Genomic DNA, 25,563 nt, shown 5'->3' with positions numbered 1-25,563 from the left:
ATAATGGTAGAATACAAAACTAGCAAACTGAAATAGTCTCTTAAAAGAATACTGATTAAAGATGGTGTTTTTTTCTTTTTCTTTTTTTAATGCAATATCACTTATATTATTCTGTCTCCAAGTGAGTCTTGTAGGTAAAATGCAGTAGTTAGATGTGAAGGGAGTTTAAACCAGTGGTTCTCCGCCAGTGAGTCATGGAGCTGTCGTAATTGAGGTGTGGATGTGTGGAAATCATGGAAAATTACACCCATTTTTTTTATGTCTGTGAAAGGTGCCAGCACCTACACACACCTTTGGAACATTGGAACATTGGAATTTTGAAATCTGAACATCTAATAGCCGATATATGTTTTGATATTATTGGAAAAATTATAATCTTGTATATATTTTAAAAAGAAGATGATCTGCAGAAATCACTGATGACTTAGGGAGGAGATGATGTCCAACAATCTCTTGCCTATTCTCGACTGCACTTTGTTCTCCTTGGTTTCATTGCGACCAGAGGGAATGCTGCAAATTACATATCGCCAGATCACTTTTGTGAAAAATAACTTGGTATATCACTGTCTCATGCTGCTGACTGTGACTTCTAGGTCTGAATTTGTTATCCCGATGCAAAACCGGCTGAGAAACCACTGGCTTATAAAGCTCCTTTTAGAATAGCAGGCGAAGTGGCATCGCAGCAAGAGTACACCGACAAAGCAGCTCTAACTATGCGCAGAGTCTATGATGAGTTAAATGTGATCAAACAATGTTGAACTGGCAGACAGAGGGCTTCTCCTCACGACAGTTCTCGTCAAACCACTTCCCACTGGAGGCCCCGGACAGGACGGCACAGTTCTGGGACTGGCCGCCGTCCGGCTGAGGGGACCGGGAATTGGACGTGTCCCAGTTTTTGTATGTGATGGTGACGCCGGTCTGGTCGATCCAGGTGCCCTCAGTCACTATGTCGTTGATGCCCAGCCAGATCTGCTCGTCCGGGCCGACGCTCTGGCGGATGTAGTCTCTGAGCTGGTCATTCTGATTGCTGGATGTGGGCAAACTGAGGACGCCGCCCTGGGCGTTACAGTCTTCGCTGGCATCGTGATAGCGCTTCTTCACGGGGTCAGCCAAGAAACACTTACTATGAATCTTTATGCCTTTCAAACAGACTGAAGAGGAAAATAAAAGGGAGAATATGGTTAGCTAGAACCAAACTGTGATTCAGTGTCATCTTCAATGTTTTTTCCTTTGGAGGAAGAGTTATCTCTGAGGATTGCCATTTGATAATATGAATAAAAGTTGTCCCATGGTATTTTGGAGACAGGGTACGAGCACAAAATCCTCAGTGATAATGAGCAACATGGTGAAAAAGGTGCTTTGCATCAGTGATTTTTAGATATGCAGGAGCAACTGGATATCATTTTGTGTTCCGAACAAGAGATCACAGAAATGTTCGCCATGTGCTTTCCACATTAAAACGCGCGGTTTCAAAGACTACACGTCTGCCATCTGTCTTTAATTTTAAGAGACGCATGCCTCAGACTATTGGCCACAACTTGAATACATCGCTGGTGCCCTAAACAACGCAGCTCATGTCACGATATCAATAAAATCTCTCAGCCCTCCCCTTTAAATGTTCACAGTTTATCTCCGCCGACAGAAGTGAGGCTAAGAAGTGTTGTTTGTCTTCGTTTTCTGTGATGCTAACGGCTGCCTACCCACCCTCCACAGGGGATCACAAACTAGGCTCAGCTACTGAAGAGCATCGCTAAGACTTGAAGGTTTTCATCTCGCTCGAGAAAACTTCAGCAGGTAGAAGTTTACTGATACGGGCTTAAACCTGGATAATCTGCAAGTCTGTTAGGACCTGTTAGGAAACCCCGGGGTAAAAAAGAGACATTCGGCCCCTTTTGACCCCAACTTCTGGCCCCAGTGTTTTCTATGTGTAAATTGCCATGTTCCATACTACTTACCGATGTGATGTTGTTAAGTAAATGTTTTAATAAATATACTTAAAACAGTCATAACACAATCTAATGAGGTCGATTTTTGAGTGTGCTGTTGATGCACACAATTCTCCCACAATGCAGTGCACAAAGGAGCTGGAGGGGGAGCTCACAGCGGGAAAAAATTAAAAGAAATCGTGGGTTGTGGTGAAACAGCTCCAAAAAATGTTTTCAAAGTTGCTGTTTGATTGACATGTGACAACACACATATTAAATATGCAATATTTAATATCTCTATAATATATAATAAAGTATAGGTGCGTTTCCACCAAAAGTTCCAGGAACTTCCTAAGGACTAATGTACTTTCTCTGGGGGAAAAGTTCCTCCAGTGCCTTGTGAATCTCAGCTAAATAGTAAGACCAAAGCCCCGTGAGGATTAAGTACAAACTTAGCCTGCTAATGTATCAAAAGCGCGACTTTGGCCTTCCACATCATTTGTACGCGTGGAAGGTATAGAGTGATGACGACATATAAAGTGAAAACGGACATCTCCCACTTCCCCAGAACTTAATTCTGACCCTGGTTCCTCCGGCTGAACCGAAGACAGGGGAACTGAGTTCTTTAAAAGGTTCCTGTTCCCCAGGAAAAGTTCCTGCAGCAGAAACGCACTTATGTTGATATTTTTGTATACTAACTGCTAAAACCGTGTACTTTAAAAGGTTTGCATGTAGTATTGATTCAGGACATTGACGATAACTCTGTGGTGATTTGATTATAACAACATTACTCAGGACAATGCAAAATGAGAGCACTTTATAAACTAAAATAAAGCTCTGAAAACAGGATTTTGGCACAGGGCCCCAAGATAAGGTCATAATGCAGGATCCAGCTCGGTGTACGTTGTGCCGTAGTATTGCATATTCCTAGTAAAAGGAGATCACTCATACTGTATTATGCACAACTGGATGACACGCAGCTGTCCACTTTGCCTGATTAGTAATCCAGCCACGTCCACGTTGTTAGTAATCTAGTGAGATTCTCCCGGTTGTGGGGCACATTTGGACAAAAGAGTCTTACTTAGAGAAGTATTTATATTCTTTTGCTAATTTAAACTAGATCCACCTCTATAAGATTCAGTTTTACCTGTCTGCAGGGCCTGTTTTTCCTTCAGAAGGTTGAGCTCCTGGAGAATGTCGTTGATCTGTTTCTGCAGCTCCTTGATGGCAGCATCCTTTGTCGTTTCTGAGTCCAACAGCAGCAGGGACACAAGAACGTTTAAGTCAGGTGGCATGAAATTTAGTGGGAATTTGTGCGTAAAAGAACCTCTAGAGATATATTCGAATAAGGTCTGATTTCACACGGTTTTAAGCACACAATTATGAGGAAGGCACCACATAGAAGGAAAATCAAGAAAATTCAATTTGATAGCAGTTATCTCAAACAACCCATAACGCAATCGTGATGTGTAAATAATCTGTCATCCTTCATACAGACAGATGTTTTCCATCTACCTTTCTTCACTGGCTTCTTCTTCGCTGGAGTCTGCTGAAACGAGCAGTTCACCAGCAGTAGTACTCCCAGCAGCACACACACTCCTTTGAACTCCATGGTTAGACCTGTTGAATGAGGCTGCTCCAACGTGGACGCTTGCAATTTATCTCTCTCTCTCTCTCCCTCTCTCTCTTTCTCGTTCTTTCTCACACCCTCCCTCCCATCCCTCAGAACAGGGAAAAATACTTAACTGCCATTTGCAGGAATAACAACCTTAGTGGCGTTAGAGGATGGTGTGTACGGTGTGTGTGTGTGTGTGTGTGTGTGTGTGTGTGAGAGACACACACACACACACACACACACACACACACACACACACACACACACACACACACACACACACACACAGATGGCTCCAGACACTCTGCATGGAGGACCAGTGCTAACCAGAGCCAGGTCTGGACAGCAGGTGGAGACTGTCAGACAGGGCGAGACAGTGTAAAACTGTAATGACATAACCCCGTACAGTTTTCATCAGTGTCTGAATAAGAAATTAACAAACACTGATTCATCTGTTGCATAAAAGCTTAAATAACTTGGTTACAATTTATTTCTTGGTTCAAAAGACTGCTAAAGTCTTGAAAAAAAAAGATGGAATAAGACTTTCTTTGCTAAAAGCTGGTCAAAAGGTGTTTTGGAAACTCTTACGCATAGCCTCATTTGGAAAAATTTGCAGCCCCTTATCATTTCATCAATGATCCTCCTCAGACATTTTTTCGTTTCAAACTCTGCAGCGAGAGCTCCGGCCATAAATAGGAGTTTGTTTTGGACTCGTCCACTCTCGGCCTGTGCACACGCCCTGCAACAATCTGAGGGGAAGAGTTGAAACGATCCAGTCACATCTGGTTTCTCTGGAAGACGTCCACTTCACATAGTCCTCAACTGACACGTGGCAAAGACAACACGACGCAGAGAGGCTGGGCTTTCCCTGTGCAATGCTGTTGTGACAGTACAGCACTGACTTCAGATCTGAGAACTCACCAGAATGTTGACTATTCCATTTGTTTCTTTACCAAAAAAGTAATGAACTCAAGGTTGGTGGGTGTGGACCAAAAACACCCAAGATCCATCAACAGAAAAATTCCAAAAAATTCACTGGTTTCACTTTCTCAAATGTAAATATTAGCAGTTTTTTAGTCTTCTCTGATAATAAACTCAATATATTTAGTTTTGAACTGTGAGTCAAAGAAATCAAGCAATTTAAACTCTCAAAACTGTATTGGTTTCAGACCTAAATCAGACCTTTGATTAATGATAACTGGGACCCTGGGATCTTCTACAGCGGTTGATGTACTCTGATTCAAATGCCAATAAATCTCCATTAAGAGACAAATAAAAGGCTGCTATCTCCATCAGTTTGAGTGCAAACACGAATTCGGGTTACATCAGACTTTATACACACGTTTTGGTGTTTATTGAAACATTAATACCATACAACAGTGTATTTAAACTGCACCAAATACATAGGCAAGCAGACTGTGCAAATTTAAAGTTTTATTAGAAAACTATGTATACATGTACAAACATACTGTGGATAAAGTGGTTGATCTCAACCAAGGAAGCCAACTTTCTGTCTCTTCTTTCCCAAACTCTCCTCCTGTTGCAGCAGTTTCATGAGCGGAGCGTGAAGAGCTTTCCCGACCCGTTTACCTGCCTGGAGACAATGAAATACTTTAGTACTATTCTACCATTAGTACTGTTCTGCATTTCCACACAAAACAGTATAGTGGGCCAAGACTTAATGGTAGAAGGGAGTAGATGGAATCTTTACATTTTGTCCAATAATGCAAGAATTCTCAATGCAAACAGGTTGAAACTTTACAGGAAAAGTGTTTTTATGGACCATAAATATTACACATTAATAATTTTTTGATATGCCACGGTAACGGTTAAATAAAAGTAGTATAAAACCACATGATGCTAATGTTTCGGTTGTGGCTAGAGGAGGCCAGATGGTCGAGGAGGAGGGGTGGACTCACCTCTGTCATTTCAAAGATGCTCTCTGGGTCCAGGCTGCCTCCGCCCACCTTCCGCACGCCGGTGACCGTGCCCTTGTGCGTGACGGAGATGATCAGGCTCGCCACAGAGCAAGCCTTCTCCTGCAGGGTCGCGTCCACCACGTGCCTGTGGCCCACCTGCAGGAAAACAGTGTACACTGTATGTTCCACTGTTTGCGTGACAATGGGCGTTGGAAATTCCTTACACCTGAGTATCGGCAAGTGAGCTTACCTTGCACAAGGTCACTATACAGGGGACGTTCTCTACATTAAGTCTCATACAGTCGTACGGGTCATCTGACAGCTCGATTTCCTTTCCTCCTTCGTCATCCGCTGATATATGCACTCTGGGAATTCTGCCAGTAAGGGGATCAGAGGACTGTGTATAAGCCTTTATGAACAAGTAGCTCATTAAACTGAAAGCTATGACAGCTGTAAGAGCTCATAAAGACTGACAATCCAATCATAAAGACCCAAATAAATATCAGAATGACACTTTACTTACTTCGTGTTGAAGAGAGCTGCCTTGATAGCGATTGAGATGGCATCGTACAAGTTCCCATCACACTGCAGGAGCTGAGGGGACATAACGGTGTGAGATGTTACCTTAGTGAAGACGACGGAACCGAGTACTCAGATCAAATAAGCTGTTCTTATGTCAAGTGCGCTGCTTTGATTTATTCCTCAACTGAAGCCCAGGAACGCTTTGTCCAGGAGAGACACTGTTTGTTGAACAGCATGTCAAACGCAAAGATGAGTTAACGTGTCGTATCGTACAAGTAGGAGTAGATCAGAAGTACGGAAGCCAAATAAAGCTGAGCCAAAACCACGCACCAGCACATCCACATAGAGCACCCAGCAGTGTTCCCCAGCACTGATACAGAGGCCCCTCAGGTCCACACTGTGTTTGTTGTTAAAGACTTTGTAGAGGGTGTTGTTCAGCTCCGTCCCCAGCTCCTCACCTCCTCTGCCCTCAAATTCAGGGGTCGCATTGGCCGAACTAGGAAGGAGAAAACAGGACAATAAACATGTGCGGTAACAGAATATCTATCAGTCCGGGAGGTTTCATTCTTTCTTGAGTCAGTGGGGAAAAGGTGAGTAAGAGCAAGTAGGGAAAGCAGTGAGACTGACTGACCCTGCTACCCTTCACCACACACATTGCATATTTATGGTTTTTATAAATATATATCTGTCTCTCTCTCTCTCTGTAAACACATCTCACAGAGAACAGCTAATACTGCAGTGGCAGGGAATCCATAAAAAACACTACCAAGTGTATCATCGTGTGTAGTAAATACTTACTACCTCTACTGTAGTAAGTATTTATTACTGAACTTGTCACAAGTTGCAACTCCTCTTGTGGGCACCAATGAGTGGAGGCTGGTGTATAAACAGAATCAAAGCTAATATAGTAAGCTGAAATCATATAATATGTGCCTTCATAGGCTCAGTTCTAATTGTTCACAAATACTTTACGCCAATAAACAGTTAAAAATGTCCCTATGGTTGTCTTCGAGGATTCTGGAAATACCTTCAAAAACAGTGGTAAGCAAGGCTGGATTATCAAACCAGGCAGAGCAGGAAACTGCCCCTTGACCCGAAGGGCACTCGAGCACCCCGGGTTCATAGTGTGGCAATTTGTGGTAATTTCAGTATTTGTAGTTTTATATGGGAATAAGCAAGGCTGGGTTACGTAACAGGGCAAAGCAGGCAGCTACCCTGGGATCCCAAAACTACAAGTTACAGGCAACGGGTGTGTCAACTGTTTGGTGCTAATTTAAATCTCTCTATTTAGTAAGGCTCATGCAATTCTAAATTACAATTATTAAATGATTATATGCTGCTTATAGAAGTTAAATAGGAAGTGAAGTTTTAACAAAATTTAATATGCCATTTCATAACTTGAAAAACTTTAAAATGTATATAGAAAAAGTGAAATATAAGCCTCATCTTTAAAACTCTTCAATCTTATTTTACTCATGGCAATATGCACCATACCTACCAGTCAACGAAGAACTCCAGATAACCTTCATTCGGCACCATGGGCCTTGGTTTTCCTATTTCAGCCTTAATGCCAACCAGAACCGCTGTGTGGCCCTGGCAGGGAGACAAAACAGAAAATAATAATAATAGTCAATCAATCAGTGGAAATACGTACCAAACAGAAGGTAGTAGAAATGAGATCATCTCGGGTATAACTACTAAACAGGACAACGTTCAGAAGAAAAGATTTAGTGCATGTTTCTGTTTAAACAGAAAATGAGCCAACATGTTGGACTCTGTATGTTTATCGGTACCAGTGAGACTTTGGCTGATCCGTCTGTGTTGGACACCACATCAGTCTCTACTTCCATGTGTCTGTAGTCCTCGCAGCCTCTCCCGTCCACTCGCAGATCATCCTGATGGCAAGAATCGACATGTCAACAACGCCACAAGCCTCCGTTAGCAAAATGCTAACGCATTCTAGCCCACCGGCGTCGTGGAGCACGACACCCTGCCGTGGCATTTATCGGACTGATTTGACTAGCGGGGGTCGAAGGACCCCGGAGGGTCGCCGTCGGTAACTTACCCGTATACCGTGTAAAATGTACACTTTTTCAGCCTCGCTGACTTGAACTGTTGCCATAATGGCGTGAAAACACTGGCAGCATGCGTGCGCGTCGCTCTTCCTCTACGCCATCACAAGACGACGAGAGAAAAAAAAAAAAAAAAAAGAAAAGAAAAAAAAGATGACACTCCTTTGAGTTTGTCTGATTTGCTCGCCTGGGTGTCCCAGAAGATGGCGACCCCGCCCGACCGGTGCTGCCGGTCTCAATAACAGACTGAAACTTAAAAACACTGTTTTAAAAATACATTTCGGTGCGTTTACAGCGTCTTGTTGCGTAAAGTGATGGCTAAGTTTGCTCTGTTTGATGTTTACGCTGAACTAGGATTTCAACCTCTGTCACTACACTATCACAATAAATACATAAATAAAAAAATAAAAAATCCTGTGTGACTTAAATGCATTAGAATACATGAAAGCTAGGCCTGATTACCAAATGGACCAAGTGGGGTAACTTCCCGGGGGCCCGAAAAGCTCCAGGTTTACTGGGTCTACTATATTTATGTCTACATAATTTGATTAATCACAAAATCATTAGAGATATGAAGTAGGATATCAACTAAGACAGGTCCTGCGTCCCCCATCTTGTTGCCCCGGTCTTGAAGAGGGACCCTGTCTCAAAATCTGGTTTTAAGGCCTGAAATGTTTGTGGTTTATATTGAGCTCATTTGTTGTAAAGCTATTCTTAATCAATACGTATTCATTTATCAAATCACTTTAATACGACATTGGGCAATTGTCTGCATTGTCGTATTAATCCATCATAGGAGTAAGGCTGCAACCAACAGTTATTTTCACCATCAATACAATGACGTGATAATTATTCTCTTTAATAATAAACTGATTGTTCAGTGGATAAAATGTTAGAAAATAGGGAAATATGCCCATTACTATGCACAGAAGCCCAAGTTAACATATTGTAATTACTTCCTTTAGTGTGACCAACAGTAAAAGCCCCAGAATTTTGAGTTTACTCTCATAAAAACTTGGGAAACTAGGCAATTTTCACATTTGGGAAGTTCATACCGCTGAATTTTCGCCAATTTTTTTTCCTATAAAAATGTCTCAAATGAATAATCGGTTGTCAAAACACCTAAAATACTTAAAAACGGCAGTTCTAGATCACTGGTTGGTTTCTGGGAGCCTGAGGAATAACGAAACTGCCATGTACAACGGGGGTTAGTAGGGGCCCCAATACCAAATCTTTGCCCCATAGCCTCCAAGGAGGTTAATCCGGCCGTGCGTGAAAGGCACAAACTGGGGCTGAGACGCGGTAGAACAAATCCAGCAGACGATATGAAACAGAATCCCCCAGTATGAAGAGAAATTAGGAGGCTCACATCAGTATTTGATGCACAGATAAGAGAAGGTGCCGCCTGGCAGACTCGGCGCAGGGAGGTCGATGCCCACACAAATCCATTGGAGACTTCCTGGTTAGCTTTGCTGGGTTTTGTTGTCCCGGCGCCCGCAGAGCTTTCTGGACCCGACAGAGGAGCGGGCCTGTTTCCATTCTCGGTCCTCGGCCGGTGGGTCGCACACGGATAAAAAAAAACGCCAGCGAACACGCCCGTCGACACCGAGGCGGCGGCGAGAGTGGGAGCCGAGCCGAGCCGAGCCGAGCCGCAGGGGCCGCGGAGAGCAGCAGTCCGGGGATCAGTGAGGCTAGCTCGCACTGAGCTATCAGGCGGAGCCGCGGGGGGGGGGGGACTCCCACTCTCACTTTTAGTCTGTTTTAACTTCGCGAGTCTCCGAACTTCGCGGAGACTTCGAGAAAACTCTCGTAGACAAGCCAGGAGGCTGCGAGGTAGGTTTTTGCGACATGTTACTCTTTCAATAGTCAAATAACATTCGGTATATAGCGACTGGAAATCCAGATATCCTGCCCCAGCCGCAGGAGGAACTTCCTGCTCGGGTCGATTCCATCAGCGCTTTCTGGAACTGAACCCCTTTACGATGCCATAATCACCGCACATGCCCTGTTAATCATCGCAGGAGGTCATTTTAGCGGCAGCAGAAGAGGCTCTGCCCAAGGGCACTACAGCAGGGCAGCTGTGCACAGAGAAACCGATTTTGATTCCCTAGTTCGTACACACCGAGTTTTCCAACACATTTTAGTTCATGCCTTCTTTGCCCGCGACTAAATCTAATCAGCCAAAACTCTAAACGGGTGTAAACACGAAGTTGCCGGTTATGTCCCTGTCAGAATAATTAACCAAAGGGCTGCAACTAACAGTAATTTTCATGATCAGTGAATCAGTCGGTTCATTGATTTTTGGTAATTCTTAACAGGTGGCCAACGCAAAAAAAAAAAAAAAAAATGGGAAGGGTCCTCAAAAAGCCTAGAATTAAACGGTTGTATGGAGCCGAAGTTTTGAAATTTCACATCATTTGTCGGCTGCATGTGTGTGTCTGTGCCTTGCATCTGAAACAGCGTTGGAGCCTCTCAGCTCTCGCAGGGGAACCATCACGCAGCAATTGCAGTATGTTGAGATTGCGCAGACTTTCTTAAATGCGCTATAAACGTTTCATCGCTGATACCGGTGCTCGTTCATACCCGTTAATTCAGTTATGGGTAAAAGTGTGACCATGGATGTGTTTAAAAAAAAAAAAATTGGACAGACGCCCGCTGAGGCTGCACGTGTACGGGGCCCCGACTTTTGGGGTTACATCGCAGCAAGTTTATTTAGTCCTGAGCATGTCAGTCAGAAAACAGTTATAAAAATATCATTATATAGTTTTTCTAGAGTCCAGATTTGAAAGACGCCCAGTTTTTTCTTGACACAAAAAAACAAACAAGAAAAGCAGAACTCCTAACATTTAGGAAGCTAGAATCAGCAGAGGTTTGGCATTTTTGACTGGAAAAAAAAAACCATGGGAACAATTGATCAATCATAAGAATAGTTGCTGGTTATTTTTTGGTTGACCAACAAAGCGTGTGAGCTCTGTTAAATTGCCGTATTTCTTCGTCCGCCACCACATCAAACCGACCCAAACAGAGCGCCTGCGGTGTTTCCGCGTTGAAGCTTCGCGCACAGGTCGCTGGTTTGACTTTGCGCTGTTGCAGCAAACCCTTTCTCCCAGTCGGGAGTTCCGGATATCTTATCATCCGCTTGCGCTTTATTTGGAAAGCAGCGGTTACCCGAAGTGGTCCCGCCGTAGGGTTCAGACACGGTGGCTTCGACGGCTCTGAAACACCTGAGTGTACTTTAACATACCGACGCGGAGGGACATAAACCGACAGGTTGCCACTTTTTAGTACACAAAGCTTCAGGTTCAGTGCGCTGCCCAACGAGGTTATCGGTAAAGTGAGATCACATTAGCGTGTTAATGAACTGTTTGCTGCCCCAGGAGGTCCCGTGTCTCCCTCTCGTCTCAACCTCACACGTCTCGTCGCACCCTTAATCCTTCCTGCCCACATTGGTTGCCCCCCATTGCTCTTCGCTGTCAGTTACTTTGAAATTTTTTTTTTACTCTAGCAGCAGGTGATCCAATGTACCCACAAGCAGGCGTACATTTGGCATTAGCTCGCTGCCACAGAATAAATCTGCCATTTCCACGCACTGTATCTAATCCCACAGGGACTGCAGAGGCGTCACAGTTAGTGGCATTGCAGCAGCTCTCAGCTGTTGTGTCTTTTTTCCTTTGGGTTGACACAAATAAAGAGGGGCTGTTCTGCAAAGTGTTTCTGTTACAATCAAGTTAGTCAGTTGGTTGTTTTCATTGTAAATGCAGTCATTCACTGAGGGAAACCTATAGACTCTACTACAAAAGAAACCATTCACTGAGTTGACGGCCGATAATGAACTCTGGTTTTGCAGTTAGCCTTACTCCAGGTCTTTCATGACTTTTTATTGTTGCGTGTTTCTATCCCGTCGGATCATCTGCTTTTTTTAATAAACATTGTTTTTAGGGCAATCATGGCGTCTTTGTTTCTATTGGAGTGAATCGTAAAAGCAGTTCACATAACAATCACATTACAGGGCAGTTATCAAGCGTCCTGTATCCCCCTCCCTGGAACCAGTTTCACTTGAAATGGGCTACTCCCACCAGCTGAGTCATTCTGACAGTCGTGAGGACGACCAACAGTTAGCTTGACTGAAAAATATAAAGCAAAACCTGTTTAACAAGGATTTTGTCCAGGTTCTTGAAATTGATTTGTCCTACAGTGACAAATCACGCAGACGAGTAAAATGACCTTGATAAGATTTCACTGTGTTGATGACGAAAACGATAATGCCTGCACACACATTCATTCAAATGGACAAAGTTTCGTTGGATTTTTGTCAGGTCAGAATGTTAAAAAATGTTTACAACACCCAAATATGTACCAATGGGCTGATAGGCTTTATGATGAAAGGTGAAAAAAAAAAAAATCACCAGTTCAAGTAGAATACAAAAAAAACTCGGACAAAAGTACATTCACCCGTATGTGAAATCAACCAAACTGAAGAAGAGCTTATGCCAAGTTGCCAGGCTGAACACACACAGGCCGCTAGTTTTGCTTCTCAGTTTGATTTGCAATATAACAGCACTAAAAAAAATTATGAATGTCCTGTCCCAGTTGACCTAAGTGTAGGGCTGCAACTGACTAACTAAGCAAAGGGTAATAGACATCTGAGAAAGTTAACAGACCAAGTAGAATACAATGGAAACTCAAGCGAAAAGCACAATATATATATATATATATATTACCTGACATAAAGCAGTAAAAACATATTTAAAAGGAAAATATTCGCACATAGGCATCATATTTTTCTCTTAACCTACACTAATGTAAATATATGTTATGGTTTAGACTATGGGCGGCTATCGACAAAAAGCTTCACCATAAGTGAATCAAAATTTACAAAATGGAATCTCCGGGGTCGTATCATGTTTGTTGCCTATGCAAAGTACGTATCTAAAGGAGGATAGAGGGGTAGGGCTGAGGGTGTCCACAGTTTCACACTTGACAGATTGACTCTGTTTTGCCAGAAGAAACGAATCAATGGCCACTTTAAGGGTGTTCTGTTATTGCGTCATTGGACAATGTATCTATGACGTAACAATGTGCACGCAGCATCTCAGTGTGTCACTGAAGCCGGTTAAGGTGGAGCTCATTTTGACTACTTTATACACTTTTAAGTAGTTTAATCTAGACAGTGCATCGTGTGTTAAAGTCGCCACCTGTTCTTTTATGAAAAATCCTAATCCACATAGTCACTTTGTAACTCCAGCTGTGGAGTAAATGTACTTCACTTTACCGTTTACTACCACAAAGATGGTTCAGTAATCCTCGACTTGCATTGAAAGTGATAGCTGCAGACATACCAGACCTCCAACTTGACCTCCCACCGTGCCCGACCCCTGCTGTGTGATGAAAAGGGTCAGGGGGCGACGCCGCGTGGTTGGGGTCGGTCATACTGCAGGAAGTACTTGGGAGTTCATTTTCTATCAACACAATGTTCAGTGGATAATCTGAACCCGGCTAGTTCACATGATTTACTACTCTCTGTTCATGTGAGACCTATTCTATAGTGCTCATTGTGTAAGTCTTGGCAGGGTTTGTGTGAGTTTTACCATCTTTGTTGTTTCCATATTTTTCTTCCTTTAGTAAAATAAAAAGGGTTATTTTTCAAGAGATTGCAATGCATTTTTTTAGAAAACAGTCCTGTATAAATATGCTGTGTATTGTTTTTTGCTATATTGTTTCGAAAATCCACGCAGTGGCTCTGTGAGGCTGTATGTAGGCACAGTGGGGCTTGAACTTTGAAATCCTGACCTCGTGGTGGCGCGAAGTCAGAGGATCATCAAAGTCAGTAGGAATCCTCCTTTGTGGACCATGAATGTCTGTACAAAATTTCGCTGCAGTCCATTGAATAGGTGTTGGGAATTTGTCAATCTGTACCAAAGGGGTGGACCCACAAACTGACACTGCCGTCCATGCAGCCAGCATGGCTAAAAAAAAGATAGTAGAAGTAAAGAAGTAAAATCTAAAAAACATTTCATAGTTAAACAGATTATTCAATTTTTTTACTCTATTTTGTTTTTCTGTTGTAATGAAAAAAGGCCCGACACATGGAAAATGCAGGAGCGCAGTTAGCATGATATACTTTATCCCACCACTGAACAATTAAACTCACAGGCTCAGATGAACCTGTAACACAGAATGGTGGAAGTCCTCAACAGGTTGCAGAGAGGGGATCGGGGTCTGTAAAGAGGATCCAGATCTGGGCTGTAATGGACCGTGAGATGTCTTTGCTCAACCCAGAAATGACTTCGATTAATTTGCTCCCGCATGTGCCATATTGTTTTCATTCTGTTTATGTTCCTGTCCTTGGGGAAACACAACTGCCGCTGCCAGGATCATCGGCCAAGCCCTAATTGATGCGGACATAAACGTGAGATCAGGCTATCGCTCAGTTGAGCCTAATGGATAGATTGAATCCTCAGGGATGTCCCGGCCATCTGATTGCGCTCACGGTGAGCTCCGGTTTTAGTGAGGAGAAGGGCGCCGGGGTGCAGCCGTACTCTGGGAATGAGCTGTTTGATTCCGGTCTGTGTTATCCGTCTATACTAATGAGGCCTATTTTTGGTTTTCTGACATTTTAGCCCCTTTGAAGTCACTTCATCCTTATCAGCACACACTCTGACCTGCTCACTTGCTTATTCATACAGCTCGTCTCCAAACAGCGCTGAACACACACTCAGGCCCAGCGAAGGTCAGTAGAGCTTTGATAGGCCACATTGTTTTGCTTCACTGTTAAGACCAAATGGTGAATTGCAGCCTCCGAGTCCAACAACAGCCTGTTTTCTTTGCTGCGAGAGGAATTCGCATGGATTGTGTAGCCTCTCGGGATTGGGCCAGTCGTTGTTTGTTCCTCCTTCCCTTAATGCTTCCTCCTGAGTATTGTCCTCAACGTCGTTTGCGGATTCACTGCGTCTTATTAGGCCCTGTCTTTCTTTATATTCCTTAAGGATGTAGAGTACTTATTAGTCTGTTTACACAGGCTCTTAATTGTTGTAGGATAGCACTTGTAGTAATGCAGACAGGACATTTATATAGAGCTGTAACAACATCTGAAACAAAAATCTGAAACACAATCACTGCTATTTTGATAGTTGACTAGTAGTTTAAGGCTTTTTTCAGTCAAACGCACCAAACATTCTCTCGTTCCAGCTCCTGGACTGTGAGGATTTGCTGTTTTTCTTTGTCTTACGTGATGGTAGATTTATAATTCTGGGGTTTTGGACAACAAACAAGACATTTGAGGATGTCACCTAGGATTCCAGAAATGTGTGGAGGGCATATTTGCCCATTTTCTGACATTTTATAGACCAAACAGTGTATATGACAGTGTATGTAAATAATCATTAGTTGCAGCCCTACACTTACACCGTCTCTCATTGACACAGACTGAACGGAAATCCCTCATCTAACTCTCTAATTCCCTTTTTTCTTTCATTTTCTTCCTGTCCCTCTGCTCCCCCTCTTCCACGCCATCTGTCTCTCTCATCACTCTCCGCAGCATGTGGTTGGAGCCACGGGCCTTGTAGGATGAAGAGCCCGGCGCACCGCACCAGGGACATCGAGCGGCAAGCTGGCTACCTGAAGCCCGAGCACTGCGCCCCTCCCCCGCTCCGCACCAGCTCCGACACCATGTGGTTCATCCGCGACGGCTGCGGCATCGTGTGCGGCATCATCACCTGGTTCCTGGTCTTCTACGCCGAGTTTGTGGTGGTGTTCGTCATGCTGCTGCCTGCCAAGAACGTGGCCTATAGCCTCTTCAACGGGGTGCTCTTCAACGGACTCGCCTTCCTCGCACTCGCCTCTCACGCCAGGGCTATGTGCACAGACCCGGTCAGTCAGGCTCTGATACTCTGATAGTTGGTTTGGGAGCGTGTCGGCCAGTTAGCTGACCACTTTCTCGTAGTGCTCTGCAGTAGACTTTGGTTAATTTACTAGGAAAAAATCGATTAGTCGATTAGTCGATCGACAGCAAAATAATCTGCAACTATTTTGATGACCGATTAATCGTCATTTTTCAAGCAAAAAATGCTAAACATTGTCTGGTTCCAGCCCCTCAAATGTGCATATTTGCTGGTTTTGTGATAGTGAACTTAATATCTTTGGGGTTTTTGATTGTTTGTTGGACAAAAAATAAATTTGAATAAGTCAGTTCGGGTTTTGGTAAATTGTGAAGAGCATTTTTCACTATTTTATAACATTTCATAGACTAAACAGTCTTTTTTTTCTCATTAAAAAAACCTTCTCTGATTCCCGCTTGTCAAGTGTGAGGATTTGCTACTTTTCTTTTCTTTTTTCTTTTTTTCAGTGGTAAACTGAATCTATTTAGTATGCGAAGTGTTCGTCTGACAATACAAATAATTTGATGACATCACCTTCGGCTTTGCTGACATTTCATAGAACAAATGATTGATTGATTAATTAGGAAAATGATACACGCCTCGTCAACTTTTCTCCCCTCTCTCGCAGGGAGCCGTGCCTAAAGGGAACGCTACCAAAGAATTCATCGAAAGCCTGCAGCTCAAACCAGGACAGGTGGTGTACAAATGTCCCAAGTGCTGCAGCATCAAGCCTGACAGAGCTCACCACTGCAGGTACAGCACTCACTATGTGAATATATGTGTTTAGATCCGGGGAAAGAGTACCAGTCTTCATTGCAAACTCTGCAACTTTTAAGATGTTGGTCTGGGCGGGCAGAGTGTTCCGCTAAAGTCTGCACCAAACAGAGGAGAGTCCCACTGGGGACTCCTGTCCTCATCTGTGTTTGTTCCTGCACCTCCCCTGTGTGTGTGTGTGTGTGTGTGTGTGTGTGTGTGTGTGTGTGTGTGTGTGTGTGTGTGTGTGTGTGTGTGTGTGTGTGTGTGTGTGTTTTTTTTTTTTTTTTTTTTTTTTTTTCTTCTTTGAGAGTAGCTGTGTAGCTTTTCCCTTTAGACTCCGCAGTTTGATAATAATGACTTTCCTCTGTGGCTGCTCAGTAGGTTTCCTGGGATCTGGAGGCATGAAAAGTGCAAAAACACTGCAGAGTAATTGAATTGTAAAGTGGGCGGGACTCTCCGTCTCAAAGACAAAAATGGGTGTTGTAATAGGTGATTTTTTTTTTTTTCTTTCTCTGCCTAATATTATGAGTCGTCCTTGTAGGTGGTTCGGATCGTGCACTTGTCTCTAATCATCTATAAGAATAACATATGAAACATGGTGGATCCTTCAGAAAGTGCATGAACAGTGCACACAGTGCTTCGCCAGATGATAAATGATGGGTTGTCAGGCCTTACCTGAGTTGTGAACCGGCTGCAGTTCTGTCAGATAAATACCCCCCACAAATATACACACACTCACTCCATACACACATATGGACACGCTCCGGCCACCATGATTGAGAGCATGCTGGCTTTGAAAGCTGTTCCAGTCTCACATCAGTCAGTGTCAACACTTCATGCCGCTGAAGATGGACTCTCTGCAATTTACTATGATCAAAGTTTTAATAAACTCTCGGTTCAGATGGGTCTTTTTCCTTCCCAAAAGTTTCTCCCTGTTCCCTGCTTCCCTATTTTTATTCCATTTTGTCAACTTTTTTATGTACCTGTGTGTCCACAGTGTGTGTAAACGCTGCATCAAAAAGATGGACCACCACTGTCCCTGGGTGAACAACTGTGTCGGCGAGAACAACCAGAAATACTTTGTGCTCTTCACAGTGAGTCTTTAACCGCCACGCCACGAAAATAAATGACTGCAAACGGAACGAGAATGCTCCACGCAATAATAAATAAAATAAATGTAAATTAATAAATAAAAAACACAAAAAAATTCAATAATAAAAGTGTAAAAAAAAAATTACACACCTTAACAAAAATGAATCATTAAAAAAAAAAAAAACAAGAAAATAAAAACAACACAAAATAAAATATGCAGGACGAAAGCAAAATAGGGAAAAACCTTACTGGCAAATGAATATCTAAATTACCAGAGATTCAGACAGTGAAATAGTACAATATTCTGCTTGATTAAGAGTCATGTGTTCATCTGTTCTAGCGTCAGTCAAGGAGGGGTCTCAAATTTAATAGAACATTGATGGTTTGTCATTGAGCTTGTAGATCACAGCTTCCAGAGGGAGGAGTTGAGTTAATAACATCTTGTTAACATTTACTCTTTGTTTTTTGTTTTTTTGTTGTTGTTTTTCAGATGTACATTGCACTAATATCCTTCCATGCACTAGTCATGGTGGCTTTCCATTTTGTGCTCTGTTTTGAAGAAGACTGGACAAGTGAGTAATATGGTGCAGTAGTGGCTCCTACATGTTTTGCTTTTATTTCAACTTAAAAAAAATTGACATTTTGGAAAATAGCCCACTTCAGGATTCATTATTAGATATTCCTCCAAGCCATAACCAGAATTTACAAACATTATTATTTGCTTATCTCCTGTTAGAGCTGACTATATTTTGAATGTACCTGAGGCATATTAATAAAGTGCTCAACTCAATTTTGTAGCTACAAGGTTTTGCACAGGTAACAGACTTCCTTTTAAAATGAAAACTCCTCTTCTCTCCCTCATCAGAGTGCAGTAACTTCTCTCCACCAGCAACCGTCATCCTCCTCATCCTCCTCTGCTTTGAGGGCCTCCTCTTTTTGATCTTCACTGCAGTCATGTTTGGGACTCAGGTTCACTCCATTTGTACCGATGAGACGGTGAGTGAGTCGGCAGTAAGTTCACTTCCACGTCACTCTACTGTGAACCTCCTGGAAGTGAACCTTGGCTGCGCTGATGGTTGGGTTCAGGTAGTCGGAAGTTGTGAGGTTGTTCTTTATCTAGAGAATCAGCTCTGAAGCCTCTGTACGAAACCTTCCAAGTGCCTTTTAAGCAAGTCACTAAAGCCCTTCCAGCTCTATGGAAAATGTGCTGTGGTGGCTCTGCCCCCCCCCCCCCCCCCCTGCAGGGTGCTGCAATGGCCACTCCACTTGGTAAAGGAGTGTAAAGGTCTCCTCTGAAACAGCAGTCAGGCTTTATTTGCATCCCAACATTACACAGGAGCAAGAATGTTTATCTGAACTTGCCCTGACATGTTCAGGAAGCCAACATGTAAACATGGTTTTAGAATACATTATTGTATTTCTTGTTTTTTTTTGTTTTTTTTTATTGTTTTGGTAAAAAAAAAAATATTTTAGTCTAATAATCAGAGAATTGGGGAAAAGTCTGGAGCACTTGTGAGAGATCTGAACTCTTGGATCTGTTAAAGGCGTCTTCATGATCAGAAAATTTTTTTTGTATTTGATATATTATATTTTTATATTATGACATTTATTGGACACTTTTCTCCAGAGCAACTTACACTAAATTCAACCTCCATTAAAACAAAAGAGTTCATTGCATAAACTTTAAAAGAGGAATTCCAAAGGCTGAGATAATCTCGGACATATTTTCTTAGGCCACAAGATGCTGCACATTATTGTAATTTTAGAAATGAGAGAGAGGTTGTTTGTTATCGTACAGAACAGTTTAGCCTCATGTAGGTTTACACCAATGAAACCTAAACCATATCTGTTGAAAAAACAAACAAACAAACAAACAAAACATTAATTTTGGGGTGTTGTGGTGACTAAGTGGTTCATTCCTAGTTGACACAGGTGGTAAAAGCAGGTGCGTTTTGATATTAAGGCAAACGCTCCTTGAGCAGCTACTTTGTTAGAAATACAACAGAAAGGCAACTGGTGCATCTGTTTACCGTGCAGCCAAAAAATATCCACTTAAAACAATCTGCTGACGCAAAAACGCCAAAAATGACCTTATCTTGTTTTGTTCACACAGTACAGTAATGAACAGTTGTGGTCAGCGATAACATGACGTGACAGATATTTTGTGTTTCCTGTGTGTTTCCTCCACTGACAATAAAAGCCACTATATAGAAAGGTAATCACTGATTGTAAGTGCATTGAATGGCTTTTGCTGAAAAAAATGCCATAAACAGCATCTAAATCTTAAGGATCATAACTGTCTGGCATCAACCATAAATGTCTTCCTCTCTCTTAATTCATTTTCTTGTCATCGCTCTACTGTCGTCGCTCTAATAAAATAATAAAATGCACAAAAAAAAAAAAACCCCTAGAAAGCTGAAGCCTAAGAAAGCTGTTCATAACAATATAATGAGGAAGGCCAGACTTAAGTCATGAGGAAAAAGAGACACACTTCAGGGTCAGTGATAGAGTTTGGTTAACCAGGCACAGGTCTCTTACCTGAAAAACAGTTTGCAGTTGAGCTGCCATTAGTTAATATATCGGCTCTGACATCCTAAATTAAGTCATAGTAATAGACAAAGGTTAAGGGTTATGCATTCATACAGTTGTTCACTCAATCAGGGCACAGATGTAAATAGGAGCAGGTAATTCACTTTGAGGCTCCAGGCAGGTTGAGGGTACTGTATTCTCTCTCTCTCGGCGTATCTGCTCAAACCACCCACGAGGATGATTCACAGTGTCATAATAGTCACTACAAAGATCATCTATTTCAGTCAATTTCAATCTAATGGGGCCTGCAGGGCTGTGTGTGTGTGTGTGTGTGTGTGTGTGTGTGTGTGTGCGTGCTGTCCTTCCATACTCGGAGTGAGTGTGTAACCTAACCCCGATAAAGACTCCTGAGAGGAAAACAAACAAAAGCTTCAACATGCTTCATTTTAAATCCTCTTTATTTGTTGTTATTGTCTGTTGGGACATTAAATTTTAAAGACACAGCTTTGGAACACGAATCAGTTCTGGAGACCCGCAACTTCTCATTGCTGTCATATCACACTCTTGCAGGGTATTGAGCAGCTGAAAAAGAGGAGAGAAGATGGGCCAAAAAGTCTAAATGGATGAATATGAAAGTGGTGTTTGGCCATCCGTTCTCTGTAGCCTGGCTGAGCCCGTTCGCAACACCCGACCACGGCAAGGCGGAGGTGTACCAGTACATCGTGTGAAAGCTGGAAACTAAGCTGAGCTCTGCTGCTTTGGACTTAGACTGATCAGTCCTGGTATGCCCTCCTATTGGCTGGACCTCAACGAGCATGAACTCCTCGTAACCACTTACACATTTTCTTTCATTTATTGAAATTTCAGGGTATTTCGTTGTGAGCTTTTACACTGTTTATTTTTTTAAAATATTGTCACCTTCTTTACATTTTATAGTTTCTCTCTTGGTGCTTACTGAGATCAAGGAGGTGTAGCTATACTAAAAAAAAAAAAATCTCGAACTCAACAGCGAAAGCTTCACAAGAAGCACTTAATAAAAGTTGTTGAAACAACACCAAGAGACTAAGTTCTGCCTTCTCCGGAGTACAGTTTCCTGCATCATTTCCTGCTTCCAAGACTAAACAATGTGAACTGAAGTCCAGAATGTTTTCACACTAAGCAACACAGCCCGGGTGCCAAGCCGGTCACCTGGTTTTGTCATCCTCTAGACATCATCCCTGTCACCTCTTGTATTGCTGTATTTCTGTCGATGCAAAAGTTTTTTTGCTGGATACTGCTGACGATTTGCCTTAGAACCAGTGCATTAGTGAACGGTGGCATCTGCTATTTTTTTTTTTTTTTTTTCCCCTAATTCTGTTATTTTGCCTTAATGTGAGAGTCAGCATTAGACAGGATCACACTGGTTAATATTATTTTAAATGGGTTTGTCGTATCCTTCTGCGATGCCGGATAAGTGGATGTGTTCAGAGTAAACGTCATCAAGTTTTCTTTTGATTCACATTGACTTGTTGTCTGCACCAAACCCCACCTGTCTGGCACGCTAAGAAAGTTTGAACAAATCACGTGCAAGAGCAGTTTGAGCGTGTCCTTTTGTTTAGAGGAGCTATTAGCCAAGCGTGGTCAAAAGGCTGTAGGATAGAGAGCTGCATTAGCCTCACAGTGGCCAGTTAAAGTTATAATCCTTAAGATTTCAGTCGTGGTTGATCTGGTGACACCTGTGGTTACTGATGGTAGCAGCAAGTGCGGTTTAATATCACAGCAAGTGCTCGTTGAGCAGCTACTTTGTCAGAAACACAACAGAGGACCAACTGGTTGATTTTATTTACAGTGCAGCCTGACAAACTCAAAAGAAGCCAGTCAGTAATTGGTTGTGTTACATGATGCCATAAGCAACAGCGATCTGATTTCATGCTGCACGTGGTGCGAGTAGTTTACCACACAACGGCAGGGCACAGTGAAAGGAGTTGGTTACCTTGCATTGGAGTTTTCACCAGTAGCTCTTCATCTAACAACTCACTGTAACTGGTCCCACTTAGTCATTGCTGCTTGCTGTCCGTGCTAACTTTGGCAAATAATACATTTTGTGTCCTGTGATTGCTTCACAGCAGAAGTGACCCAGTGTTTTGCAAGTTGAGTGCTTTTAATGTGAGGCGGCAGTAACTTAATACAGCTTTGATAAGGGGTTAGGAGGGCGAACAGTAAACAATAGCAGAGTTTTCATCCAAATTTTGTACATATTTTAAATGAATTTCCAGAAAAACGCTAAAAGAAAATGTGAATTCACGCGTGTTTCCATCCACTACTGTTATTTGAAATTTAGGAGTTGTTTCATCGAGAAACAGTTGGTTTATGTCTGCAGAAGAACAGTGTGCAATGAAGATGATGTATTTAACACAGCACCAGTCAAAACATGATGAAAATGTTTTTATCATGTATTAATTTGAAGGACAGTTCCCTTATTGCTCCGCACAAATCAAATTTTTTCCATATGCCACAATTTTTGTCTCTTCATCGGATGTTTAAAGGTGCTATATGTAAGTTTTTGCTATCGCTACATAGCAAAAACTTACATATAGCAAGTTGGCTATGTAGCTGTAGCTATTGCTACATAGCCAACATTAGCATTAACAGCTGTTTACTTACCTGTTTACTTACCAGTTTACTTACGCTGCGAGTTCAGCATCAAACTTAATTCCTGTACCTGCCAAGAGCTGTGTCCAGCGATGGAAAGCAAAGCCAGTGTTTACTCTTGTTTTGCTTGTATTTCTATCACTTCTTTTCTTCTCCTGAAGTTGGCATGCTAACCAGCTAGCACTGGCCCGGCCCATCATGTAACACCACTTTGCGATAGTGAGTCACTGTAGCTTCCAGTCTGCACCTCAGTCCAACATGAGAGGATCAGGAAGTAGCGATACTCAGAGGGAATATTCTAACCTCCTCTTGTAAACGCAACAATGGCTGAAGCTCTTGGTAAGTAAACAGCTGTCACTGCTAACGTTGGCTATGTAGATATAACATCTTTAAATGACATATTTCGTGTAAATTGTGATTTATTCACAAAGTCTGTTTCCATTGCACTTTGTCGCGTTTTGTTTCTAACTTTTTTTTGTTAACTTTTCCACCTCAGCCAAGTGCAAAAACGTTTGTGATCTTTCAAGTTTTGTTTTCCAGACTTGCAGCATTTCCACTAAGGTGATTTTACACGCAGATTGAAAATGAAACAGGTGGATGGAAATGCACTTAGTGAGGCTGATATGAGTGAGATATATTTAAAAACAGTAATGCTGGATGACATGCTTACCTCATTTTCTTTGAATTCTTTGTGCGTGTGAAGGTAAATTTGAATCCAGTGCAGGAGTGACAGACTCCACCACTAACAACGAAAACTGTTTATAGAAAGTTAATTACTAAATGTAAATACATTGAATGGTTATTGCTGAAAAAAATGCAGAACGCAAATAATATCAAAAATTACTATTTATTTATTTCATGGCAGTCTTAAGGATTATAACTTTAAAATCTGAGACTTGGCAGGTGAAGAAAGTCATGATTCTAGACCAAGAGGCAGACCGGCTTGTATGATTTTTGAAAGTGACACTTGACTTTTAAAATCCACCAGGCAGTTTGACCGGTGTCTTTTTGCTCATTTGACAAGTCTGTACCGTAAATGTAGACGACCTCTTTGCTTGATAACCGTCACAGTCACCAGCTCAGATGGAAAGTCAGGGAATAAAGCAATTCACATTTCTCTCTGAATGCACTGACCCTAAGTGTAATTCACTTGCTCTCCACTGATGGAATCTTCTTATGGATAATCCAGTCGTAGATTCGTGGTGACTGGAGGAGAAAAAAAGCCTTACAGGGTGAAGCGTTGATTAAAATTTAGCCCGGTGGGAAAACGTTCACTGAGGCCCAAAAGACTCATGCTAGATATGCATATTTTAACTGTCGCAGCTGCGGACAACGCCAGGCCGCCCAATGCGAAGAGACCAGATTTTACCTGTGGTGACGAGAATTTGATGCAGATAAGAAACAGGCCAAATTACAGTTGATTTAACACTAAAAAGGCCTTTGCCCAAATGTGTTCGAAAGCCTTACTGTAGTATAAATCGTGCTTTTTGAAGATGATGAAAGAATTTATTAAAACATAGCCTCCATGTTGCCAAATTGAATGCTTAATGAACGGAGGCAGCAAAGTAACCATTTCAAGTATAGAGCATTACCGAGAATGAAATTTTCTTAGGCTTTTAAAATCACCGGAGATTTTTAAAAAATGTTACGTTAATGTGGTGATGCAACAGTTGCTATCCCGTTTACACATACAGTACACCAGCTTTCTTCTTTTTCTAAAATCGTTCAATATGTTGTGTGGTCATGTATGAATACTATTTGTAGTACCTGCTGTGGACCACATGATGATTTTTTTGTTGGTTTTGACTGGTGTTTGTTTCAAGGGGAATGAAATAAAACTATGTAAGTGACAATGTTCCTTTAAGTTTTTATTGATATCTTATTGACCCTTTTTTTTGTTCAGTTTGATTTATATTTTGGCACATAAGGTTTTACTTTGCGAAAATTAGCGTTCTACTTTTTAAATTCAGGAATATATTTGACACTAGTGTCAAAACAACAACAAAACATAAACAAAAACTAATTGTAACGAACATAGTCTGACAGCAAAAGTTGTCAAACACACCATTAACTTAAATCAAATTATAGAATTGTACAATAAACTATCCTACAACAATTTCACATTTTTTGCTATATATACCCTTTTCAGTTCTTAAAAGACCATTATTGAACATCTCTAGAATGTGGAAAAATCAAACAATTTACCTCTAAAATGAAATAAACACCCCCCCCCCCGTATATTTGATTGAATCAGTTAATCTGTTTACTTTTATTTAGGAAAATAAGGTCTCCCTTTGGACACAACCTTTATTTCATAGATGGGAGGCAAAAAAGAAAAATATTCTAGTGTCAAATTGAAAAGAAAACCTATGATGAACATATTCAGTCCTCACTGCAGTAGCACGCTGTTATGTGCCATGTGAGTGAGGGCAACGCATCTCAAAGGCCTTTACACCAACTTGTTTTGAAGATGAACTGAACGCCTTCTTACAGCCAACGATATCTGAGTGACGGAGACGAGAATCCTGTTTGTCGGATGAGATGTTTATTTAATAATTGACAATTTACACATCCTTTTAAGTGTTTCCTATTAACAGAATATATTTACACTTTTACAAACATTTT

General features: G+C 41.9%; 3 protein-coding genes across 3 annotated transcripts; 1 reads left to right on the top strand and 2 right to left on the bottom strand.

Annotated features, from left to right (window-relative positions):
* Nucleotide 1: 1 nt before the first annotated feature.
* Nucleotides 2-3,708, bottom strand: LOC120786300 (tetranectin-like). The gene is made up of 3 exons (XM_040121663.1): nt 3,441-3,708; nt 3,073-3,171; nt 2-1,151 (listed from the first exon to the last, which is right to left on the bottom strand). Exons 1-3 carry the CDS (start codon nt 3,535-3,537, stop codon nt 745-747), a joined length of 603 nt encoding a protein of 200 aa, XP_039977597.1. The 5' UTR covers nt 3,538-3,708; the 3' UTR covers nt 2-744.
* Nucleotides 3,709-4,896: 1,188 nt separating this feature from the next.
* On the bottom strand, nt 4,897-8,118 carry exosc7 (exosome component 7). Its single transcript, XM_040121541.1, has 8 exons — nt 8,047-8,118; nt 7,775-7,876; nt 7,480-7,574; nt 6,312-6,477; nt 5,983-6,053; nt 5,710-5,833; nt 5,460-5,615; nt 4,897-5,134 (listed from the first exon to the last, which is right to left on the bottom strand). The coding sequence occupies exons 1-8, from the start codon at nt 8,101-8,103 to the stop codon at nt 5,030-5,032; spliced, it is 876 nt and encodes a 291-aa protein (XP_039977475.1). The 5' UTR covers nt 8,104-8,118; the 3' UTR covers nt 4,897-5,029.
* A 1,122-nt stretch (nt 8,119-9,240) lies between these two features.
* On the top strand, nt 9,241-24,802 carry zdhhc3b (zinc finger DHHC-type palmitoyltransferase 3b). The gene is given in 8 exon segments (XM_040121540.1): nt 9,241-9,886; nt 15,591-15,922; nt 16,559-16,683; nt 17,684-17,780; nt 18,269-18,350; nt 18,644-18,774; nt 20,878-20,890; nt 20,893-24,802. Coding segments are annotated over 7 exon segments (894 nt in total). The 5' UTR covers nt 9,241-9,886; nt 15,591-15,619; the 3' UTR covers nt 21,036-24,802.
* The last annotated feature ends 761 nt before the right edge of the window (nt 24,803-25,563 follow it).

This window comes from Xiphias gladius, chromosome 24, assembly GCF_016859285.1.
Source record: "Xiphias gladius isolate SHS-SW01 ecotype Sanya breed wild chromosome 24, ASM1685928v1, whole genome shotgun sequence".
Classification (NCBI taxonomy): domain Eukaryota; kingdom Metazoa; phylum Chordata; class Actinopteri; order Istiophoriformes; family Xiphiidae; genus Xiphias; species Xiphias gladius.
This window is presented reverse-complemented; position numbering and strand designations above follow the sequence as displayed.